Source organism: Leucopleurus acutus (assembly GCF_964270905.1).
Source record: "Leucopleurus acutus genome assembly, chromosome: 16".
Taxonomy (NCBI): domain Eukaryota; kingdom Metazoa; phylum Chordata; class Mammalia; order Artiodactyla; family Delphinidae; genus Leucopleurus; species Leucopleurus acutus.
In genome coordinates this window covers 29840218-29865557 of record NC_139158.1, presented here as the reverse complement: position 1 = coordinate 29865557, position 25340 = coordinate 29840218, and the positions used below count along the sequence as shown (strand labels likewise).

General features: G+C 49.5%; 1 protein-coding gene across 2 annotated transcripts in view; it reads left to right on the top strand.

Moving 5' to 3' along the window:
* Nucleotides 1-25340, top strand: part of CLEC16A (C-type lectin domain containing 16A) — a gene marked incomplete at its 3' end in the record, with an annotated part of 207021 nt that overhangs the window by 35962 nt on the left and 145719 nt on the right. The window contains exons 9-10 of one of the 2 annotated variants that reach the window (XM_082857533.1): nt 1950-2063; nt 18249-18432. In XM_082857533.1, the coding sequence (XP_082713659.1) occupies nt 1950-2063; nt 18249-18432 (298 nt within the window). Of the gene's footprint in view, nt 1-1949; nt 2064-18248; nt 18481-25340 lie in introns of both variants that reach the window. The other variant, XM_082857532.1, reaches the window with a different exon arrangement.

Here is a 25340-nt window from a genome sequence, read left to right as displayed (position 1 = left end):
GGGCTTTATCATCACGTTGCCCGAATGTGTGAAAACCTCGAATTGGGTATAAATCCCGGTCCTTAATTAAACTCTATATCAGAACATCCTTACAAATTATTTTACAAACATCGCTACTAAACCAAGAAAATTCACATTAACGATGTTAATTTGGTGTGACGAGGATGCTGTCCAGCCGAAACTAAACCACCACTGGGGACAAGAGCGTGACTCGGACAGGCTGGCCCAGCCTTTCGAGTCTGGCCCACACACGCTTCCACGTACCTTGCAGTGACCGGCCCTCCCCAGGCTTTTCTCCGTCCAGAGCCCAGGAGGGAACGAACACCATGTATGTCCACACCGGCCTTAGCAGGTGCTCGCTGAATGTTTGTGGACTGAATTCCTTCGTCATCATCATAGTCACCCATGCTTGAATGCCTGCCACAGCCCTGGACATGGGCTAACCCATTTGGTCATATTGTCTATGGTAGCGTTTCTTTGGTGTTTTAAAAACAGGTGTGCTTTTTTTGTTGTTTTTAGGTAGGTATCACATTTGTCTATTCTGCCTGTACCTTTAATCTGAATTGTATTTATTTTTTTGAACAATATATTCACCCTACTCAAACAGTACAAAATAACATGTAGGGAAAAATCTCCCTCTTACCTCTGTCCCCCACACACCCAGTCCCGCTCCCCAGAGGCAGCCAGTGTTTTAGTTTACGCCTTTCCTTTTTTTTTTACAATATTTTTTTTAATAATTTTTTTTTTCAGTTATAAAGTTCAAACAGGTGAAAACCAAGCTGCCTTTCTACTTTTGTTCAGTCTCCTGGTTTCTCTCCCCAGAGACAGCTATAGTTACAGGGTCTTCCCGGGTCCTTCCAGAGACGGGGAGAACTCTGCCAGGGATTCTCAACTGGTGGTGATTTCGCCCCACCCAGGGGGACGTCTGGCAGTGTCCGAAGATATTTCTGGTTGTCACGCCTGGGGGAGGGGCTGCGGCTGGCATCTAGTGGGTAGAGGCCAGAGATGCTGCCAAATGTCCTCCAGTGCCCAGGACAGCCCCCCACAGCAAAGATGTATCGCCTGACAGTAGTGCCGAGGATTCGAGACCCTGTTCCCTGTATATATAAGCAAATACAAATGGGCGCACACACCCTCTGATATACAGATGGTCGGTACATCCCACACTGCACTGTGGTACCGTGTTGCCTTTACATTTTAAAAGAAACCAGCAGGTGTGTCTGAGCCAGCTTTGCAAGGCGGTTTTGGTACCCTGATTACTCAAGCCATTCCTCTGAACGCTGGGCAGCAGGGTGGGGTGGCCGGGCCATCCCCGACAGCCCAGCACCTTCTGATGTTGCCTCCTGGCACAACTCGGTCTGTCTCTGGCTTGTGCGGCTTTTCCTCCCCATGGCTTCCACACCTCCCAGTGCTGCCCTGGAATTCTGGTGCGCTCAAACCCACCGCAAGGGTCAGAGCTCATTCCAGGATGGGATCTCCGCATAGACATCTTCTGCCAAGTCCTCGATTGGAGCAGGGCTCGCCAGCCCCTTCTTCCATGTAACCGAAGTGCTGGGCCGGTGCCTCCTAGTCTTATCCTAATTGGATTTGACACTGAAATGCCTGTGGAGAGGAAGGAGGGTGTGGGTTTGGCACTCCCTTCTCACGTTGCTCCACTTCAGCCAGATTTGGCTGCAGCCGGCCTGAGGGACAGTCTCGCTTTGATGCACTTCCTTCCGCCGAAGAACAGCCAGCCAAATAGGTAACAGTCTGAAAGAAGGAGGGCCCAACCCTAGAAGGAGAAGAGTATAACTGGTTTCTCCCCAGTGTGACCCATTCTTTGGGTTTTGCACCACCAGGATTGCTGCTGAGACTCATGTAGCCCAGCCTTGTTGTTTCAGATCAAGGAAGGAAGAGGTTGAAAGTCTGCACACTTTAATGTGCATCCCATTTTTTTTCCCCCTCACCAGGTCTTCCTAATTATACATCACGCACCCCTGGTGAACTCATTAGCTGAAGTCATTCTGAACGGCGATCTGTCTGAGACGTACACTAAGCCCGAACAGGATGTTCAGAGAAGCTGTGTAAGTCATTAGTGGGGGACTGTTTTGAGACCCTGATAAAAAGCCATTGCTCATTTTGTTAATGTGTGTTTCTTTAAAACCAGAAACCAACATCCTGCTTATTACAGCACTGATGATGCATAAGCTGGTCTGGGATTCAGGGAACCTAATCAGTCTTGACATGCATACCCAGAGGAATCTGGGGTCGGGTACTAAGAGTGGATGTGACTGAGCGTGTGTTATTGAACATGGAATTGTCCTGTTTTGGGGCCTCGGTTGTGTATCTGTGAGACACTGTTACTGGGTCCGAATGAGAGAATACTTTGTCCGAGGCACCAGCATCTACAGAGGATGGGCAGGGAGCATCTGTGAATGACACGGGCCCCATGAGAGGGTAGTAGGGAGCAGTGGGGACTGTGACAAATTGGAGGGTGTGTATGTCCTTTGTGAGCAGCCGTTGCTCACCCCAGCCTCCAGTTGTTCTGCAGGAACGTGGATGCTGTATTGCCAGGTTTTCTCATGTTTCTGGAGACACTGGAAAGCTTCATTTTTAGGCAGATACTCCCAAGTTTTAAATTATCACCAACTGTGGCCTAAACAGCATGTTTGTGGTTTGTGCATGTTTGTGCTCTGCTAAAGGGAAACCCTGATCACCAGGGTGATGACTTCTCCTGAGGCTTTCCCTGCTTGGCCCTGTGTCTTGCCTGCCTTCCCTCCTCCCATCCTGTTCACACACACACTGAGCTCCAGGCTACCTCAGTCCTGGCCCTGCTTGCTTCTTCCCCAGCGTGCTCTGTGCTTTCTTCCCTCCACACCTGTGCCCTTAACCCTACGCACTGCCTGGAAGGCCCTTGCTCCTGGTTCCTTCTCGTTAAAGGTCTTACCTGCTCTGAGCAGGCGTCTTGTCTGTCATTGGATCTGCTGCAGCGTAGGCTCCACATACACGTCTGAAATGAGAGGTGTTTACACAAAGGCCGTTTCATGAGAGCTCTGTCTCTGCAGCCCGGTTCTCAGTCGGCACGCAGGTGAAGGGACTGGGCTTACCCTTGGGCAGTCGACTCTGGTCATATCTGAGCGAGTGGGTGGAGAGTGATCCTGGAGAGTGATCCCGGAGCGTGAAGGGCCAGCACTGCATGGAGTACAGTTACAAGAGGTCCCTGCCCTTCTGGGTTTTCCCCTGTACAGTGTCTTGGCCGGGCCACTGTGCTTTTTAAGGCTCATTAGAGCCTCTGAAAAGGTTTCCAGAAACCTTCTGTCCTCATTGGTGGTGGCGTTAGTTCAGCTGAATTGAATAGGGCCTTGTCATGGTTCTTGTCTGGCCTATCCCTTCTTTGCTTCATTCAAGAAGTATTTATTAAGGCCCTTTGGCTCAGGCATCATGCTATCTCTGGGGATATACAAAACCTAGATAGCCCTTGTCACGCTGGAGCTTTACAGTCCAGCAGGAGAGACAGATTTTGATTAAGCTTACAAGCAAGTGTACTATCTCAAGTCTTATATGTGCTCTAAAAGGAAGGAGTAGTGTTTGGTGAGAGGATTTAACCTGGAAGTGATGGGGTGACGAGTGATGAATAGGAAGGGCTCCCCTAGTGGTCCATGTTGTGACAACACATGGGCTAGAGAATGTGGAGTTGGCTTAGTGTTGATGCAGCTGGAGATAATTTGTTTGCAACTTTCCTAAACTCGCTTTTGCTGAATGAATGCAAGTAATGGAATGTTGAGTCAGAAGAATCAGCAGGGCCCCCAGGCAGGGCTGCTGAGGACCCCTCCAGCCAGTGGGTTACCCTGGGCAAGTCGTTTTACTCCATTTAGAAAACAGCGAGTGTAGGTCCCACTCGGGAGGGCCGTGGTGAGGATGGGGAGAAGATAGATTTAAAGTGCCCATCAAGTGCTTGACAGGCTGCAGTCTGGCCCTCAGAGCTGCTTGGTTTGGTCTTTACAGTGTTTGAAAGAAAATTTTATGAATCGCCAACTTTAACATTTGGGAAGTTTCACATGAAAGTCCAGATTTCAGGATGGTCTTGAACAGTCAGAAGATCTGGTCCCGGTTGTGCATATGTTCCTGCAGGAAGCTTCTCAGAAGCCGCCCGCATCAGATGAGGCATGTGTCTGCCGTCAGATTTGCCCAGTCCGCCCCCACCCAGCCTGCTGTTAACTCATACTAAATTTATGTTAATAACAGACCGGAATGGAGTGGGTTCCTTTGGACTTTGTTTTGTCACATGATTTCCAGAGCCCAAGATAGCTGCTAATAGCTCATTGCAGAATGTCTATAAGACCCTATAAGACCCTCGCTGCCGAAGTTAGACTTGGTGTTCCAAGAGGTGGACCCAGAGATTGTTGGGGTGCTTGGGTTTGCAGGGTTTTTTCATTGCAATTCATTGACGTGCAGTTGCAGGAAATGATACAGAGAGATCCCTTACCCTTTCCCTAGTTTTCCCCCAGTGGTGACATCTTGCAAAACACTAGTACAGTGTCACAGGCAGGATATTGACATTGATACATGGAGGATTTGCAATTAGAGCAAAAGCAAATTGCAGGAAGTTACTGGTGACCTCTCAGCTTAGGATACCCACTTTAGTTGAACCCTCTAATTGGCGGGATTGTCTAGGAGATCTGTTCTTTTTCCCAATGGCCTCCCCTTGGGATGAATTCCTGCCTCCGCTGTGATAGATGCATGGCGCTCGTGTGGCGGACACCTGAACTGAAAAGGAGATTCTTTTGAGTGTGGAAGGAATTGCCAGCCCAAGTGAAAGTGTCAGCCTTCTACTTCCGGTTATTGCCTTTCCCTGGGTGCGAATTCGAAGTTTGTGTATTCTGATGACTGCAGTTGAAATTCGGGAAGAGTTTATCTCATCTATGACTTGTTTGACAATAGTCCTGGTAAGATTTACCTTCCTTCCCTCTGAGCAAGAACTGTCTCCTATTGTTTCCTGCCTAACTCGGATGTGGTTTGATAATGCTTGTTTTAAGTTTCTTGGTCTTTTTTAACCTACTTTCTCCTTCCCGTAATTTGTAGATAAGTTACTGGTATTGCTTCATTTTACCAGCAGACATTTCACAAAACCAAACCAAAATTGAAGAGAGAGAAGCAGAGGGGAGAGTAGAGTTATTTGAAAAGTCTGTAATTTAGGGTTAAATTGAAAACACATCAGCATGGTTAGATAAATGTCTAATTGAAATTCATCTGTGCATTCAAATCATATGGTTCCTGCTAAGGGATAATTCTTGCTATAATTTTAATGCAGAGCAGATAGTGTTTCTTGTCGGGGGAAGCAGAGTAAGAGAACACTCATTCTGAAACTGCTAACATCTCATTATTTTTGCAAAATGAGCATACAGATTAGATTATGGGATATGCATCATTACCTGTAGGTACTTTTTTGTTTTTGAAGGGACTTTTTTCATCCTGGGTTTCTGTGGAATCGCTTCCTTGGTTTTTGCATTCATTCATCCATTCCCTGAGTGGAGATGCACTGGTGCCCAGGCAAGACACGACCCCTGCCCTCACTGGGCTTCCCAGCCCCCCTAGAGGACAGGAGACGGTGTCTTAGAGACGTCTGCGTCGCCTGTGCTGTCCCAGGACTGGCCGGGGATGCTCGGGGGCTCACAGCAGGCACGAATGACTCAGTGGGTGAACTGGCGGTGGGGTCACAAGGGCTCTTGTGATGTCCTTCATGACTCTTAGAACCTGACCCTCACATGCCACCTTCTCTCTGCTCAGAGGCACAGTGGGGAGGGAGTGGCAGAGGGGTTGCTTTTGGTGCTGTTCCACATTCTGTCTGGTGCAATGGACTCTGCAGCCAGGCTGCCTGGCTCCTCGTCTTACTAGGTGTGTCCCCAGTCAGGCTAGTCCACCTCTCCGGGCCTCAGTGTCCTCACCTCTCCAATTAGAATAAAAACAGTGGGTTTTCGGAGAGGATTAAATGCAGCAGCGTAATGTGCTTATTCCGAAGTCTGGCAGACATCACGGCCTAAATAGCAGATGTTAGCTTCAGAAAGGTCTTAGAGTGAAGTAAGTCAGAAAGAGAAAGACAAATACCGTATGCTAACACATATATACGGAATTTAAGGAAAAAAAATGTCATGAAGAACCTAGGGGTAAGACAGGAATAAAGACACAGACCTACTAGAGAACGGACTTGAGGATATGGGGAGGGGGAAGGGTGAGCTGTGACAAAGCGAGAGAGAGGCATGGACATATATACACTACCAAACGTAAGGTAGATAGCTAGTGGGAAGCAACCGCATAGCACAGGGAGATCAGCTCGCATAGCACAGGGAGATCAGCTCGAATAGCACAGGGAGATCAGCTCGAATAGCACAGGGAGATCAGCTCAGTGCGCCAGGAGGGTGGGATGGAGGGAGACGCGAGAGGGAAGAGATATGGGAACATATGTATATGTATAACTGATTCACTTTGTTATAAAGCAGAAACTAACACACCATTGTAAAGCAATTATACTCCAATAAAGATGTAAAAATAAAAAAAGAAAGAAAAAGAAAAGAAAGGTCTTAGTTTCTGAGGCTTTGGAACAACCCTGCATCCCCTACTTGGGACGTCCCTTCTTGGGATGGTTAACACAGAGGCACACTTAGTGTACCCCAAAGGGAGGTGTCCTGTGACCAGACACAAGGGCGCAGAGGGTCAAGTGTAGCAGCCATGACGACTACCGTGACGACAGCGGTGACAGCACCAGTTGTGAACGTTGCCGTGTAGTGCCAGCAGCTGAGCCTCTGAGTGCAGCTGGGCCTCCACCTCAGCTGGCCCCAGATTCTACTCTGGAAAGTGCAAATTCTTAGCCAGCCAGCGTGCATTTACGTGGTTGGCTGCCTCTGAATTCAGAGTGGGGACAGAATTCTGGGGCAGAATAGGCTTGTTTGTCCCAAAATGAGAACATCTGCTGTCTCTCTATAGGCACCAGTTCAGCCAGTTGGGATGGTCTCCAGGTGATTCTTGGGGGATCCAGAAGGGTGAGCGCACACTCCAAATGTTAGCCACTGGTTCTCTACGTGACACCTGTCCTTCCTGGGAGCTGGACCCTCTGTTGGCAGAAAATTCTGCTGGGGCGTGGTGTGTGGAGCTGGCAGCTAAGGAAGTAGCAGCCTGGCTTCTCTGGCTTGTGTGTTTGCAGAAGCAGAGAGTTCATCATTGGCTTGGGTCCCCGGGTTGCCAGTGCATGGCAGGCTTTCCAAACCAGGCTTGAATCAGACGGCAGCAGAGGCCCCCGAGAACTGAATGCATCGGGCAGAATAGCCCTCTGCGGCTGGGATTAGAGTTCCCCCATATCTTTCGGTGCCCCTGACCTTACCTGTGACCCCCAGGGTAACCAATGCTGGTTCCAGAGCACACATGTTCTTCTTCCTGGAAGTCGTAATCGGCTTCTGGGAGGGGGTTGGTCGGGAACACCAAAGGGAAAGAATAGACTTGTATAAATCAAGGGCCTTAGCTGGCACCGTTTCAAGCATTCCCACAAAGAACTAGAATTTGTGTGTATTCTCCCTTTTTGCTGGGCCGTTGTGGTCTAGCCCATTATCCCTCAATGGGGTTATAGCTCCCAGGCGCCCCCGCTGCCTGCAGAGCCCTGTGTGTAGCAGCGCTGGCTCGTAGGCCATGGGGGTTTGACAGAATCAGAGAGAATCCAGGGTGCAGCACATTCCACGTAGGAACCGTCGCCTCTCCCTTCCTCCTGGGTGGAAGCGGGGGGCTGCACAGCTGATGGAAGCCCTGCGGCGTGGAGGCTCACAGAGGCATGGCCTGTAGCCAGGGCCACCGGCGACTGACCTGCGGGGTTGAGGGGCAGGTCCTGGTCCAGGGAACAGAGGAGGGCCAGGGATTCTCGGGATGGCTACAACCTGGAGGAGCTGACAGGGCAAAACACAGTGGGTAATGCGGGGGTGGGCACGGAGAAGGTTCTGTGACTCAGGCCTGAGCTGGCTTTTCTGTCTGCCCAGCAGCATGACACAGAACGGACTGGGGCAGCCACCGGGCTGGAGACCGCTCAGAGGTGGCTCGGAGGGGCGAGGCAGTGTCACTGAATGGAGACCTCCCCTAGTCTGCATTGAGCCATTGGTGGCTTCTTCCAGGTCTCGCCTGAAATCAGGAAAATCAAGGGTGGGGACAGGAAAAGGAGGCACCCACCACTTCTACTGTCTGTGCCCTGGGGCTTTGTGAGTTTTTAATCAGTGGCCAGGCCCCTTTGGGCATTTGAGGTGTTTTTTTTTTGTTTTTTTGTTTTTTGCGTACCCGGGCCTCTCACTGTTGTGGCCTCTCCCATTGCGGAGCACAGGCTCCGGATGCGCAGGCCCAGCGGCCATGGCTCAGGGGCCCAGCCGCTCCGCGGCATGTGGGATCCTCCCAGACCAGGGCACAAACCCGTGTCCCCTGCATCGGCAGGCGGACTCTCAACCACCGCGCCACCAGGGAAGCCTGGCATTTGAGTTTTGTAACTAGACTTTGGGTTCCTTGAAGCTGGGACAGCATTATTTATTCATCTGTTCGATACATAATTACTGGGTGTGTACCAGGCAGTGTTCTAGGACTAGAGAGACACGATGAACAAAACAAAGACCCCCTGACTTCCGGGAGCTTCTCTTGTAGTGGGAAGAGAGACAGGAACCATAAAACTATTAATGAACAGCAGAGCATGTTCTGATGTGAGACGAGCTCTGGAAGAGCAGCTATAGTGAAGCAGAGGAGGGAGGGGGGCTGTGCTAGGAAGCTTGGGAGGAGTGCACTTCTCCATAGGGTGGCCTCACGGGGAAAGTGACATTAGAGCGTAGATTTTAAGGAATTGAGGGAGCAAGTCATGTAGAAATCTGGGGGGAAGAGCATTTGGGCCAGAAAGAACAGCCAGTGCAAAGGTCCTGAGGCGGGTGTGCCTGGTGTGTCAGGACCGGCAAAGAGCAGCGTGGTGAGGCAGAGTGTGGTGGGGCATGAGGCGTGGTGGGGGATGAGACGGGGCGGGGCGGGGGGGGCGGTAATGAGAGTCCGAAGCAGGTGGCGCCTTTCAGGCCATCGGAGGACTCAGGAGTTTACGCTGGGGGAAGTGGGAACATCCTAACCTCAGGGTCCACAGTGTTTGTCATGCAAGACAACTTCAGTTGTCTTGAAATAATGAATCTCAACAGGGACAGCAAGCACCGTATCTCTAAGGAGCAAGGAAATCCCGTCCTGGTCAGGGCCAAAGTCCTCCATCCAGGAAACTGGGTTTTGCTCGGGGGTTGGGGGGGGGTGCTTCACCTGACAGGAGGCTGGGGGTCCACACATGGGTAAGAATAGGGCTACTCCGGTCACTCACTGCTCAACCTAGGACAAGTCATCATGGCGGGTGGGTGTAACTCTCATCCTGGAGGACGGATAGTGTGGTTGCCCCCGTGAGCTCTGAGTCCTGGCTGGCCTGAGATTGACTGCCCGCTGACCACTTGCTGCGATGCTCATAACCTCAGGGGACCCCCCCCCCCCCCGCCCCGGGAACCTCTAGCCAGGTATGGGGGCAGATTCTTGAAAGCTTCATGAGCAAAGAAAAAAAAAGAAACTTGAAAGGGCTTTATTCGGGCCATCGGTATTGTTCTGGGTGAAACTTGGACTGTGGGTGGTCCGTCCCTAGCAGGAGCAGCGCCCCTCTGTCAGGCACTGACCGCATGCCAGACTGGTTGGCGTGCTTGCTGTCCCTCCTCCCCCACCTCCCACCACGGTATTCCAGGAGCACCCACCCATTCCAGGCTGGCGCGGTGCTGCCCTCAGGGGCTGCAGGACAAGCAAGATGGACAGATGAGGTCCCTGTCCTGACATCCTGTTGGGGAAACAGACGGTAAACAAGCATGTCAACACAGATCTAAGGTTTGCGTCTGGGAAGACATGGAAAACAGCTTTGGGAGATGACGGTGAGGGAGGTGAGGTGACACCGGATCTGAGGACGAAGGATGAGGAGCTCACCTTGATGAGAGTGGGGTGGTGGTGAGGGTTGGGATGGTCAAGGCACGGAAGATGGTGGGCCAGAGACCTTGCTGGTTATGAACTGGCTGTCTGGGATCGGAAGAGGGGCCAGAAGGCAAGCAGCGTGCTGGGTCAGTGGGGGAGGGGGACGTGTAAACTTTACAGACGAGGAGCGCGCTCCTTCGCCTCCTTTACCAGCTCATTTTAGGCTGCTAATAACCCACGGAGTGAGGTAGTGTCATCATCACATTCTCTGCATGAGGAAGCCAACGCTAACTTAACAGGGGTTAAGGGGTCATTCTGTCATCCCCCAATTGTGCGGGACTGCACGCATCCAACCCCAAGTCCCCAGGCTGTTTCTACTTCGTGCTCTTCTGCCACCATCCCCAATGATGGTCTCCAGGTTAGCGTGAGATGTGGGGTTCTGGACCGAACATTTCAGGTCACTGAGAGTCACCACTATTTCATAGTTCATTATGTTTTCTTAGAGGACAAGATGTAAAATACTCTTTCTAAAGAAATACCAGCTAAGTGCTTGGTTTGTCACTGTTTAATCAGGGTACAGGGTATTTTATTTTGCATGAGCGTTGAACATGCCTCTTCAATCATAAATATCTTGGGATTAATTCATCCTACAAGCATTCATTAGTTCTTGATGGAGTGCCAGATGCAGCGTCAGAGGGACAGGCTAGGCAATGCTAGACGTTGAGAGGGACAGAGAAGATGACCAGGGATGGGGAAGGACGGGATGAGGCTGGTCTCCTACAGACCCAACAGCACCCCGAGGTTGCTTTCTAAGAAGTCCCAACACCATCTTGACATGACCTGCGGGTCCCCACAGAGTCTGAGCACCGTCTGTGTGCAGCGCAAGGCGTCTGAGCACCGAGAGGGCTCCGATTCCAGATAAATGCACACTGCTTTGGGTTATGCCTTGGCCGCCACAACACTCCCTGATAATTGGCCGATCGTGGGGAAGAAAGCCACGCTCCTCTTGTTAATGGAAGTGGCCTGTTACCTCTTCATGTTTCCCCCGCCACGGGTTTTATTTTCGCCATTAAGCTCAGCTGTGTGGCCCAGTCGCCTCGCTGATGTGGCTGCAGTTGTGAATTCTGGACACGTGTGTGGGCTTTGGCTCAGCAGCCCCGTGTCACTCAGGGTTTGGCATGTAGCACACGCACCCATACATCACCCAGGAGTTCATTGCGTCTGATGTTTGCTTGCTGATCACCTCGTTCTGGAATGAGCATAGGCTCGCTTGGCGGCAATTAGCGGCCCTGCTTCCCTGTGAAGCCAGTTGCCAAGCTTGTGCTGCAGTGCCATCGGTTACGGTTGGCGTAAACCTGGGTCACTGTGACCCCTGTGACATTTGGAGCTCTGTGCATGTGAGACAAAAATGGGAAATAATTACACACTGTGCTCGTCCCTAATGCCTGTCAGGTCAGAGGGCCACCCAGTGAGTGATGTGATGTGTGGACTGTCCCCAAGCAGGGCTACCTGCTCCTCCGAGCAGTGTGACCCCGGTATGGCAGGGCCTTTACATCCACCCTTCAGGGGACTGGGCTCACATGGGGAGGCTCGGCAGGTGCTTGTGGGAGGGAGTGAACGCTTGAGTGGGGCAGCAGAATGGTTGAGCACGTGGGGAGCGCTGAAGCTGCACTTCCCAGGTTCAAACCACTGCCTCTCATGAGCAGTGACCTAGGGCAAGTCCCTCGCCCTTGGCAGCTCCCTCCCGCTTCTGTTGTTTGCAGGATAAAGTGAGTCAGTATATGTCAAGTGCCCAGAGCAGCGCTGGGCACATTGCACATGCTCACTGGGTGTTAGCCATGGTTGTTATCATTACCTGAAAAAAATAACAAGAAAGCACGTTACTACCTCTGGGCACCTCACGGGAGCCCTGCGGGGAAGTGCCAATGTGAGGCCCATTTGATACACATGGAAACTGAGGCCCGTAGAGGAGAGAGCAGCAAGCAGGGTGCGTGGGACAGCGAGCCGGACTCCGACGGCTCCAGCGCCCCGTGGATCCCACCCTTCCTTTGCGCCGTACACCCTGCAGGGCCAGAGGCTGGAGGTCAGGGAGGGGGGCCGGGGCCCAGGAGCACTTTGGGGAGGTGAGTCTCACGCACTCACAAACCAGAAAGCCAGCGAATGGTAAGTTGCTAGTTTGATTGGATTTTAAAAGTTAGCCCCCCTCCCCTGCCATCTCTTCCAGCCTAGTGATCTATTTGCCAGGGCGGGGGTGGGAGGGCAATATTCGAAGGTGAATAAATATTTCTAGAGTGCCTCTTTGTGGCAGGCGTCATGCCAGCAGTTTTGTGTTCAGCATCTTACTTCAGCCCCATGGCAGCGTGTGATGGAGCTGCTGTTGTCAGATGGGGGAACTGAGGCTCATTTGGTCAGGTTCGCTGCTCGCTTGGCCAGCAAGTGGGTCAGAGATCTGGGCTCAGGTCTGCCCTTACGCTGCGCATGTTTTTCTTAGCATCATGACCTGCCTTCTTCCATAGAGGAAAACCTGTCTCCTAGTTCTCAAGTCCCTTAGAAAGCTGTTTGAGCAAAAGGATTCTAGTTGCTTCCTCAGAAGGTGAGCAGACTAGGGCCTGGGAAAGCCTGGAAGGTGAGCTCTCTTAGCTTGACCATTGTGACAGCTCCCACAAATCCAGACAGAATTCCGGGCCATGTCACCTGTCCTTTCCCTTACCTGCCCCTTCCAGCCACCAGTCTCTTTCTCCCTCCTTTTCTTCTCAGTCAGGATTCTGCCCTGGGTGGTCTGCCTCTTGTCCCCATGCTGCCTTCTCCCCTCCCCTCTGCAGCACTGAGTGGCACCAGGAAACCCACTCAACAGGTTGTATGTGCCAAGGCAGGGGCCACAGACCTCTTTTGCCAGGCCATGAGCATCACGAACTCCTTCTTGAACAACTGGCTGGAGAGGCCACCTGACTGGCTCAGCACCACCCCCTGCTGCTACCTGGGAGCTGGCCAAGCACACTGTGTCCCAGGGCACCACCGCTGTCACCACGTGCACCAGCTCCAGGTGGTCCTGGCCTTGACAGAAATAAAGGTGACTGTCCAGAGCTCTGAGCTGGCCTTCAAACCATTCTCCTCTACTCCCATGTATTCCGGTGACCTGCTAACACTCAAGACTCAGACCAGTCATTTCCTTTGCCACAAAGGCTTCCAAAGCTCCCCCACCCACCCACCCCTGTCCTAGCACAGTTCCCCACTCTTCCTCTGTGCCCGCAGTGTCCTCTGTCTCCTGGTGTCCATGTGGGATGCATAGCAGCACGTTGCAACTCCTGGCTGGACTGTGAACTCCTAGCCCAGCGCCTGGTGTTTAGTCGGGGCTCAGCCCCCTGGCTACTGCTGCGAAGCCAGCTTCTCGAGTTGTCTGATTTGCTCCTAGCTTATGTTTAGGGCATAATGACGATCTGAATTTATTGGAAATCCTCTAGCAAACATTTTTTAAAATCGAGGGATAACATGAGTCAAGTGCATAAAAGTGCAGTAATCTTCGCTGTACTGCTTGATGGCTTTGTACCTATGATTACATTAATGTGTGCAGGCGTCTCCCACTTTTCAAAAGTTTGCTTGAGGCTGCTTCTCTGTTACCAAAGACCACTTTGCAAAAGACTGAAAGAAATCTAAAGAGGATTTTCACTTTTACGAAAAAAGGTGAAAAGTGAAAATAAGGTACAGTGTTGGTTTTGCAGCAGCCGTTACAGAGGCAGTGCGCACCCCAAGCAGTGGGAGCGGCCTCACCAAGCTTCTTCCCGGGAACCACACTCAGCACCTCAGCGTCAAACCCCCGTAGCTTTGTACTGTCTCTGTGAGCATCTGCTTTATCACAGTTTATTTTGCATATCTGTTAGCAAGATGTGTCCTAAGGCAATTGCTTCTTGCTTTGCACCGTCCTGGCTTACAGAAGGTTTCATGGGAATGCTCTACTTTCAGATTGCGGGGAAAGCTTGTAATTCAGGTCAAGATAGAAAACATCTCTGGCATCCCATGCAGCTCCTTCTCAGTCTGTAACCAGCACCCCACCCCCCTCCCACCAGCTAATCACCACTCTGACTTTCAGAGGTGCCTTTTTTAAAGTTTTTTTTTAAATTGTGGTGAAATACCTATAACAAGTAATGTTTACAATGGACTAACCATTTTTAAGTATACAATTCAGTGGCGTTAGGTACATTCTTTAAAGGTATTCTTTACATTTTAATGGCACTGGTAATACTTTCTTGGGGTAAAACAACTGAATGATACAGAAGTGACTAGAGTAGAAAGTGAAAGTTCCCCCAACCTCAGTATCTTCCTCAAAAGGAACCGCTGTTTTCAGTTTGTGTATCCTTCCAGACCTTGCTCTGTGTACCGTCATGCAAATATCTATCAACACAGGAAAACATGGTGTACATGTACATGTTTTAAGTTGATAGTTTTGTTTTTTAACTGTGAACGGAATCCTCGACTGATCGATTGCAACTTGGTCCGGTCTGTGTCAGGGTCTTTCAAAGGGCTGCACCAAGAACTAGTGGAGGACATTCCGTTTGATGTCTGTGGCATTGGTGATACCGCCTCTCCGTTTCCACTCAGATGCCCGGGCCTTGCATGTTTCCGTCCTTCCTCCTGACCCCTTGCCCCTGACCCCTCTCACTGTCCTTGCAGAACCTGTTCTCAGATCCCACAGCCCCTGAAAGGCCTTAGTTATCGCTGACCCCTGGGGAGTCACCTTTTCGATATTTAACTTTGAAGCAAGGACCAAAGGTCGGAGGCATGAAGGCTGGCGGAAGGCGTTGCTGGCCTCCAGCTGCCTCTGACCCCAGAAGCCAGCCTGAATGTCCCAGCCACAGAGCCCAAGGCTCCCCTCCTGCATCCCCCACTCGGGTACCCGGCGGGATCTCTGGAGTCAGCAAGGAGCGCCCCGAGTCTCCATGCCTCCTGCAGCTCAGACTCCAGGGCCCTGGGAGGTGAGCCCTTGGTGAAACCCGAGCCTGCGGCCTTTGGGAAACCTAGACCTTATTTGCAGAAGGCTTTTCTCTGAGGCATGCGTGGTGTGCTTTCTTTATGAGAAGATAAACCCAAAGGCCTTCTGTTTTTTGACTCTGAAGTGAGCTTTCCCATTTCTTCTGGTTGATTCCACGGTGCTGGCTCTTCTACTAAGCACACCTCCTGAGATGTTAGGCTCCTTTCTTAATCGCCCCTCTCTTTTCTTCTTGTTCTCTCCATCATGTTGGATGTGTTATGATACAGGCCACCATTCAGCAGCCTGTCAAGGCTTGCCCTGCTCCAGGTTCCTGGTTTAGTGGGAGAGCACAGCAGGGTGCGAGGTGGCCCTTCTCCTGGGGGCTTTTCGTCTGGAACATCTGAGGTTGTCCAGTGTAACACAGAGATTCCTGGGGGGCTAGCAGCCAGAAGGCTCTTGATGAGAAGCAGCAGAAATGATCAGGAATGCCTGCCCACATTTCCCAGCCACGCCATATCAGCTTCTCCATGATAACTATGGGATCTTGATGTTGTTAATATTAACAACAACAACAAAAATCAGGCTTTTTAAATATAGAAGAAAAGGGGGGAAAATAAAGTCTATAACTCCAGTGTCCAAAGGATCCCTGTTGAACTTTTTTAGAAGTTAGCATGCATACATGATTAGAAATTTCAAACCAAACAGAAAGGTATAGAAATGAAAAACTCTTAAGTGCACTTCTGTGGGTGTGCACACACAGTACCACCTGCCTTCTTTCTTTCCCCAAACATGAAATGCTAATATATTCTTATGCAGCTTTCCAGGAAAAGTTGTGTTTATACCATCATAAAGCTTTACCCAAAAGGGACTCTGCTTTATTTCTTGTTCTTGCTTTTTTATCCTGATGCTGTTTCCGCATCAGCATTATCTAGATATAAAAAGTCCTCAGTCTTTTTTAACATCTACGTGGATTCCCGCTTTATGGACAGACCATAATTACCTAATCACTCCCCTGTTGATGGGCATTTAGGTTATTTCCAGCTATTTACTGGGTAGGTTGCATTTTAAAGGTTTGAAATGTCCCTGTTAAGCATCCTTCCCCCCTCCCTCCCCAACAACTGATCATGGAGAAAAGCAGACCCCTTGGAAAGTTTTTGAATTCATTTTCACAGTTGACTTTTTTTTTTTTTTTTTTTAGTATAGTCAGGGAAAGGAAGGTAACTGTTGTTTGCTTAGTGCATTGCCAGGCTCTGAAGGAACTTTCTACCCCTGATTTCTTTTAGTTCTAGGAAGCCAGAATTGCTCCATGTTTTAGACAAGTAGCCAGAAGCTCAGAGAGGCCCCACCACTCATGTAGGATTCAGCTGGGGTTCACACCGCTCTGACCAGCCCTGGAACTCGTGCACTGCTCCGCTTCCCTTAGTGCTGCCGGTTTTTCTGTACATCTAAGTCTATACAGAGCTCAGGGAGAGGTTTCTGCATCTATCCATGTGAATTTCTGCTCTCAGCTTCTAACTGAGTGGTGTTTTGCTCTGAGTTTGGTCTCAGTTTTCTGTTTCTGAAAAGCTTTGAGTATGGTATGCTCTAAAATTCACTGGGAGTAAGTGGTAATCAGAGGAAACAGTCACTTCATCTTGGGGCCCTAACTTAGCGGGTTTGGGTCCTTTAGGAGAGGATGAGGGGGGCATCCGGGGCTGCGTTCAATCGCACAGCGTCCTAAGTGGGCTCTGATTGATGCTGTCTGTCAAGTGGTGCGTGCCCGGAACGCTCCCTTCTCTGGGCTCTTGGTTATTGGCATCTGTAATTCACTATCTGGGTTTCTTGGACAGTAGAATCATGTCTCAATTTATCTGTCATTTTTGTGGATGAATGATCCAAAGTAGGTAAATAAAAATTAATGTCTGGATTTAGATGCTAATTTAACTTTCAATTAGGTTTTGTTTTGAGTGTTATTGAAATTAATCTGTGTTCTTGGAGCACATTCCACTTATTGGCAAGGTACGGTGGCCCCCAGAACACAATTGGTGGTTGTTTGGGGTGAATTCATAAGATGGATAGACCATATCAAGATAATGGAAAAGTTTACTTTAAAACTTTTCTGTTTTTCAATGACAAAATGATGTCGGAATATCATCCAGACCCTGGAGAAAAACACTTCAATCAGAATCCTGCCCCAAACAAATCGGGGACAATTTTTTTGTGTGTGTGGTCTTTGCTACTTTCTAGACCTGGTTCATTTGCATGTAAATACTTTTTAAAGAGCACTAAACATGGAACTGAGTTTGAGCTCCTGGTGAAGCACTGTTATTTTAGAAAGAGCGTGGGCTTTGGGATTGGGCAAGCTTCAATTCAAATTCTGACTCTGCAGCTCAGTAGCTGTGTGACATTGGGCAAGTCACTTAACCCTTCTGAGCCTCATTTCTCATCTGTAAAATGGGACTGATAATCCCTACATCTCATGGTTGCTATAAGGACTGAGATACAGCCATGTTTTCCACAACGCAGGATATGAACCATGGTGACACACAGGTCTTTTTCATTTCTCTTAGAAGCCTTCCGACTTTTCAGGGGAAAACGTCTTCCTTGGGGGCAGGCTTCCTTTGGGGACGAGCTTTAACTTATCACTCATACTTGCCAGGCTCCCCTTCTAAAGAGAGCCAGCATTTGGTTACATCCAATACACGTTGCTTTTTCTTTTCTATTTTTTATTGTTATATTAGCAAGGTACACTGGTGTTCCATTTCTGTTGTGATATACAGTTCCTTTTAAAATAAATATATTTAAATTAGAAGTTAATAGTGTGCTGTGGTTAAGACATAAATTGTGCAGATGGTAAGTGGTTTTGAATCCCAGCTTTGCCACCTCCTGGCTGTGTGGCCTTGGGCGGTCACGTAACATTTCTGAACCTCAGTTTTCTCATCTGAGCATAACATGGGCATAGCAACAGTACTATTTTGTGGGGTTTTTGTAAACTTTAAGTGAGATAATATAGTCAGAGCCCTTAGAACAGCATCGGGCACATAGAAAGTACCATAAAAGTACCACTTTCAAAGTGTGTTTCTGACCTTTGGGAAGCAGGGAGCTGGTGTGGGTTAAGTGCAGAGTGACTTAGGACTGTGGGCAGTAAATGGTAGCTGGTGCTGTGGTTTGGATTATTTAATAGTGATGATGTTATAATAGTCGTAATAATCAACGAGGAGGTAGAATTTGTTGTATTGAAAGGAATTTCTTGGGGCAGAGACTCTCAGGAAGCTTGAGAGGAGCCAGTGAGATTGCAACGTTCAAATCCGTCTGTTACCTTGGTTTGACTTTCCAGGCCAAGCCCAGCATTCGGTGCTTCATTAAACCCACCGAGACGCTAGAGCGGTCCCTTGAGATGAACAAGCACAAGGGCAAGAGGCGGGTGCAAAAGAGACCCAACTACAAAAACGTTGGGGAGGAAGAAGATGAGGAGAAAGGGCCCGCCGAGGATGCCCAAGAAGACGCCGAGAAGGCTAAAGGTACAGAGGGTGGTTCAAAAGGCACCAAGACGAGTGGGGAGAGTGAAGGTGAGTTGCGCCCGTGAACGCCGACCTGACAGCCAGGCTGTCCTCTGTGTCTGGTCCCCCTTGTGTGTCAGTGGGTGCAGCTGTCATTCCAGGCACCGGTGTACCTCATTCTACACAGCCAGCCACTGGGAAGCAGCTGTGGGCAGATCTGGTTCAAGGCCTGCCCTTGTCGGATGGGTGGCTTGGAGCAAGGCCCTTTCCTTTTAGCCCCGTGCCTCCGTTTCCCCATCTGTCAAAAGAGGCTAACAAATAGTAGCCTCTTAATAACAAAGTATACTTTGTTATTAAGAGAACTAAACAGATTAATACAAGTAACATGCTCAGAGCAGTGCCTGGCACATGTCATAAGTATCTCCCGCTACTGTTACTACTGCTATTATTGTCAATCTTTATCATTACTGCTGTTCTTATTACTCCCGATAACCCGGGATTATGATTTTTGACAGAAGTCATTATTTCCAGTGCACTGCAGGAAGAAAAATAGCCCATGTTTAATGAAATTAGGTGCTTTTAATAAGATTGCGGTTTTTTGGCATCAAATGATCAAATATAATCCCCTAGATTCTTACATAAAGATTTTTTTCAAGCCCTCATCTGTTTAGAGTGAGGTACACTTGTGTTTGGTGCCTATGTGCTCAATAAACAGAATCGTTTTGTCCTCTTTTCTGCCGTTGTCAGGAATGATTCTGGTTTATTTTTCACCTCCCTGTCGTTTAGATGCTAACACCTCCTCCATCTGGAGAGCGTTGTCTGCTCTGGGATGAAGCAAGCTTGAACTGTCCAGCTGCTTGTGTCATGGGCCAGGCTCACAGCCACACAGATGGGGTCTCTGGCCATGGCCCCAGGCACTCAGGGTGGAGGAGGTGATGGGATCAAGTGGGGTAGGGGCTCTGCTCGCCAGAGGGGAGCTCCCACCACACCTCTTGGGACAGACACGGGCTCTCCTCAGCTCCCAGCTGTGTTCTGCTGGGGGTGTGGGGAGCACTTCCTGCGAGCCATCCTCCTGAGTCCTGGGCTAGCAGTGGCTGCTCTGCAGTCAGCTCCCCAGCCCATCAGCCCGGACTGTGTGCGTCCAGGGCCTCTGAAGCTGGAAAACAGAGCAGCTCAGTAAATCAGTGACTGAGAACACATTTGTTCTGGGGAGTTTGCTGCAATTGGGCAGCCAAACCCCACCCCATCCCCACCCTGCTGGCCCCATTCTGATTTTCTTGGCAGTTCTCAGCGAATGCCACGATCACATTTCGATAAGTATAACCAGAGTGTCTCCCCAGTGCCACCAGCCCTCTTTTTAAGGCTGAGATCTCTAGTACGCTTTTATTTCTGTTCAAAGTGTGCAGTAAGCATCTTGGTTTAGGAATTCCTTTTTGGCTTGGGAAACCTTTGCCAACAAATGTCACTTTGGTGGGGAGGTGAGGGGCAGACACAAGGTAAGCCATACGTGTTTGCTTATTTGGATCGTTTTGACTTTTTTTCCAACTTGGGAGAAACCTGTCTTCTTAAACCCCTGGGTTTAGCTGTCCTGTAGCCATACGGGGGGGAAAAATGGACGACTTCACCCCATTTTGCACCCTGTGTTCTCGTCAATTTTGTTTTGGAAAGATGCTACCTCTTTTGTTCCAGTCCTTTTAAGGGCTGCTGTCTAACCAGGCCGGGGCCGTGACTAACCGTGGTGTGGACAAGGGCAGGCTTGGCCTCAAACACACAATCAAGTGACTCAGCCAGGCGGCCCAGTCCTGGCGCACAGGGGCTTCAGAGGTTCAGCAAGGCTGCTGTCCCAGCTCCCAGGTTGGGGTCGGGGGAAGGACTCCCTGCAGGCTGGGCCCACCTGCCCTGTGCAGGGGGCACGGGGAGAAATGTTCACCAGCCTCCAAAACACTGTTTTCTGGGCGGTTACTCAGCCAGGTTGTGCCAGGCAGGGCCCAGGAATTTCCCCAGAGGCTTTACTTGGACGGCTGATGCAGACTTCAGAGCCCGGCGGAGCGAGGCTCTCCGCGACTCCTTGGCTTTGTAGTGCCCTCCTGCTTTCTCGAATGCATATTTGTCTTCCCACCCAGCTCACTGTAAATAAATACAACTTTCACAGGCCTGTCCAGCAAAGAGACACCTAACTGGGCAGCAGCAGCTGTATTCTGGGGCTTTTTGAATTGTTTATTTGATCTCTTAGTTAGTCTCCTGTTTGAAGGTGTTCTCTCCTTAGACTGTATCTGTGTTTGGGTGAAACCACACAGCTGTTAATTCCTGTGACTTGGAAGGGTGTCAGGCACATTTTCAAGCCAGAGGACAGTGTAGATGGGGGAGGTGCCTAGGAGATGGGAGATGTGACCTATGGTCCTGTCTCACCAGCTAGACCTGTTGTGTGCCTTGGATGGCCTCCTCAAGCTCTGGACCTCATTTTCCCCATCTGGAAATTGTGACTGTAGGAAATGTAATGACTTTTTATTTTTTTTAATGTTAGGCTATGTTAGGATTCTTGTAGTTGTAAGATTTAGACATTCAACTCAGACTAGCTCAAGCACAATAGGCAGTTACCGTTCATGCGACTGGGAGGCCTGGGCGGGGCTGGACCGGGTGCACAACCATTGGCCGTGAGAGGCTCGCATCCTGCCAACCTACCACCGAGTGGAAAGGGAGCTGCTCCTTCCCACGGGCTGCAGCTGGAGTCTGGGAGCCGATGCTCGTTGGTGCTGACGGACCTGGCTTGCCCACCCTGTAGAGGGATGTTCTGTGCTGAGTGGCCAGGCCCTGTGTTTCTACCCTAAGGTGACTGCCTCAGAAAGAAATGAGGTGCATTTATCAGAAGGAGGGGGCGTGGGTGCCAGGCCAGCAGAAACAGCAGGTGTTCCCTTAGAAAGCCACACTATTTCTGTGTACTCCGCCATTTTCCTCAGGCCGTCTTCTCCCTTCCTGTATTTTATTTTTCTTTTCCATTCCCTTCCTGTTTTGAGGTGGACATGTGGCTGTTTTCTCCTCCAAGTCATTTCTTCTCTAGCGTGCTTTCTTGCATTGTCCCTGGATCTAGGGGCTTGATGACAGCCTTGACTCTGAGTAAAGAGGTGCTGGCGCCAGTTCCCCCCTGCATACCCTGCCATTTTCATCCATTTCAGTGGTGAAATCTTTACTTAGAAAGGTGGCGTAAAGCACAGGAGTCAAAAGACATGTCACGAGTCACAGTTCTGCCATGACCTGATTTGTATGTGGCATTGACTTGTTTTTTTCCTACAAATGCAGCACCCAGAATTCACACCTCCTCCACATTTAAGCCCTGACAAGAGTTGTGTGAAATGAATATGCACCCCTGGACCCTCCACTCTCACCCCCAGTTTGCAAAGAAATGGGCTCTGCCTCGGGTCCCAAGTGATGGGCAACTCATTCTGAAACCAAAAAAAATCACAGGGCCCCCTCACTTTTCAGAATTTGAGTGCTGAAAGGAAGACCAGGGTGCCCTGGTCCCTCTGGCCAGAGGCGAGTCCACCCAGATGCACTTCCATGTCAGTCTCCTCTTCAGTCTGGAAGGACCGTCATCTCTTTTTGGATTCAGTTAGAGCAGTAACTTAATAAATGGGCCTAGGACAAGAGACTGAATCGTTTGAACTTCTTGTTTGAAAAATAGAGTTTGACCTATGGAAAAATAGGTTTTTTGCTTATGGAAAAAGTGTAGGCATCAGTTTCACAGCCTGACCTTCAAAGCTTACTCCTATCTTGAATCCCCACGTGGGCATGGAGGGAAGGGAATGGCGCTGACTTTGAACCTGCCAAGTCAGCTGGGCGTTGGGGGTGCCTAGGAGTTTAGAGCCCCAGCTTGGCTTTTTTTTTTTCTTTCTTTTCTTTGAAGTTTCTACTGAAATGAAATGGAACCTGGCCTCATTTCTGCAAAGCCAGAGCCAACCCCAGGCCCGGCAGTTTTCTGATTGGGGCGAGCCAGGGACTAGCTATCAGGAGGTCGGGGTCTGCATCCCAGACACCTGTGGCTCAGCCCCCGAGGAGCTGTGTGACCCTGGGCAAGTCATCACCCTTTCTGTGCTTCTTTACCGATAGAGGGGGCTGCACGATGCCCAGCCCTCAGGTTGTCAGCGATGAGAACATCGGTGCCTCAGCATTTAGCCTGTGACACATGAGCACTGAATAGGAGCCCTGGCAAGATGAAGAACAGAGTGAGGAGCCTGGAAGGGGGACTTGAGCTTGGCTCGGGGGACTCTGTGCTTGGTCACCCCGGCGAGTTTCTGCGGGGCCTGTTTCTCTGTTCATTTCTGTAACAAATAATGAGGTGGCTGAGTTGTGGTGGGGCATGGGCCACTGGGGTAGAGAGGTGTGGGAGCACCAGCTTTTCCAATGGGCTTAACTAGTATAAGGAGAAGGATTGGAGGTCAGTTTAGACAAATCCTCTGAAAAGCAACTTCCCAGAAAAAACATTCTGAGTTCAATCTCGTGCTGTCCAGTAAACGGTAATAAAAGCAAAGGAAGGGGTACCCCCAGACACTCAGCACATACACACCCTGTCATTGCCAGGCTTTGTTGGCCTCTTGCAGTTCTACTCCAAAGCCAGCCAGTAGCATGTGGTCCTTCCCATATTTCCTAGGTAACCAGCAAGGGCATCTTTCTCCTCTTTCCCTTAACCTTCTTCTGAAGGCTTTCTTATCATCCCCTTCCCCTCTTTTTATTGTCTGGCCTCACCGTGATTGCTGGAATGTTGACCACAGAGGACAACTGAGAAAATCCTTGAACTTGGAAAGTCAAAGACTGTTGGGAGGTCATGCCTGTCATTTCCCTGAAAAGCACTTTGTTTACCAAATACTAATAGATTAGAATGCCCATCATCCTGGGAAGTTGATGAATTATGGCTGTTATTTAAAAAAATCAAGTGTGTCAGAGTACTGGGGAAGCTCACAGGTTGGGCCAGAGTTGTCATATCAAGGGACGGAGGTTGACGTCCTTGGGTCCTGAGAGTCCTCGGGCCTCTCCTGCACATTTGCATCGTGGTGCAGCCATCACCACCTTCCAGCCCCAGAATGCTTCATTATCCCAAACTGTAACTGTACCCACAAAACATCTCCCCATTTTCCCTCCCTCCTGCCCCTGGCAGCCACTACTCTGCTTCCTGGCTCTATGAATTTGACTAGTCCGGGTGCCTCATATAAGTGGAATCAATACAGTATTTGTCTTTTTATGACTGGCTTATTTCACTGAGCATCACGTCCACAAGATTCATCCATGTTGTAACATGTGGCAGGATTTTCTTCCTTTTTAAATCTGAACGATATTTCATTTTTTGGATATACTACATTTTGCTTATCCTTCCATGCATTGGTGGACACCTGGGTTGCTTCCGCCTTTTGGCTACTGTGAATAATGCTGCTGTGAATATGGATGTGCAGATCCTCTTTTGCTTTTGGAGGTTTTTGTGGAAACAGTAGAGGCCAAGGAGGGCCCAGTCAGGGCCTGCTGAAGCCAGAGGAGCTGGACATTTGGCTTCTTGCTCCCAGCCTGGCAGCTTCACAGGCATGTCCCTCCACTCCCAGAGGCTCAAAACTCAGTGGTGTGAGGGGTCCCCCCACCAGCAGGCTCGGGTGCTGGAGCCTTCACGATCATGGGCCACGGTGCCTGGCACAGGAGCTGATATCGCACAGATGCTCCTTTACACGACACAGCTGACGGGCAGAGCTGGAAGAGGCGCCTACAGCAGCCAGGGGCAGAGCCCACCTCCTGACCCCTCTGCGCCTCAGTTTCCCTTCCGTAAGCTGCCGAGATTCCGCTAGATCAGCATTGCCCCAACTGTGGACATGGAGATGGCTTTGGGTGGGACAGAGAGGGCCTTGAACACCATAGTGTGAGGATTTTTGCCGAGAGCTCAGCTTCAGGGGAGCCTCGTGGTGGGTGTATGTGTCTGACACCCCCTCACTTTCCCTCATCTCCCCTTTCCATGCGTACAACAGGCCTCAGCACTGTTTTGTTTATTCATCGTGTGTATATTTCCACAGTTGCTTTCTGTTTATACTGGTTTTATGCTGATTGTAGCAATTGCTAAAAATATTTTATTTGAAAATAATTTCAAATGTATAAAAAGTGAAAAAAAGCAAAAATAGTATAAAGAACACCTGTTTACATCTGGAGGCACATGATGCCCTTCTGTCTGTCCTTCGTAGGTGATGTTAATTTTGGCCACCTGGTTAAGGTAAGGCCTAGTTTCTGCACTGTATTGTTACTTTCCCTTTTCTTAGCAACTAATTAGCAATCCATGGGGAAACACTTGGAGATAATGCAGATATCCTGTGCCTCATTAAAATTCTCCCTTAGAACCCTCCTGCACTGTTGGTGGGGATGTATTGGGTTGGCCAAAAATTTCATTTGGTTTTTTCCATAAGATGGCTCCAGTAGTGCTTAGTTGTCTTTAACTTCATTTGAAACAATTTTGTTAGATTGTATTGTGATAGCTGTCATATCAGTGTGCATTTAAAAAAAAAAACTTACCAAAATTGGTGAATTTTTGTGTAGACATTTTAATATTGAAGATGGAAGAAAAAAGCAACATTTTCGGCATATTATGCTTTATTATTTCAAGAAAGGTAAAAACACAACTGAAACGCAAAAAAAAAAGATTTATGCAGTGTATGGAGAAGGTGCTGTGACTGATCGAACATATCAAAAGTGGTTTGTGAAGTTTAGTGCTGGAGATTTCTTGCTGGACGATGCTCCAGGGTTGGGTAGACCAGTTGAAGTTGATAGAGATCAAATCGAGACATTAATTGAGAACAGACAACGTTATACCACACGGGAGATAGCCGACCTACTCAAAATAACCAAATCAAGCGTTGAAAATCATTTGCACCAGCTTGGTTACGTTAATCGCTTTTGTGTTTGGGTTC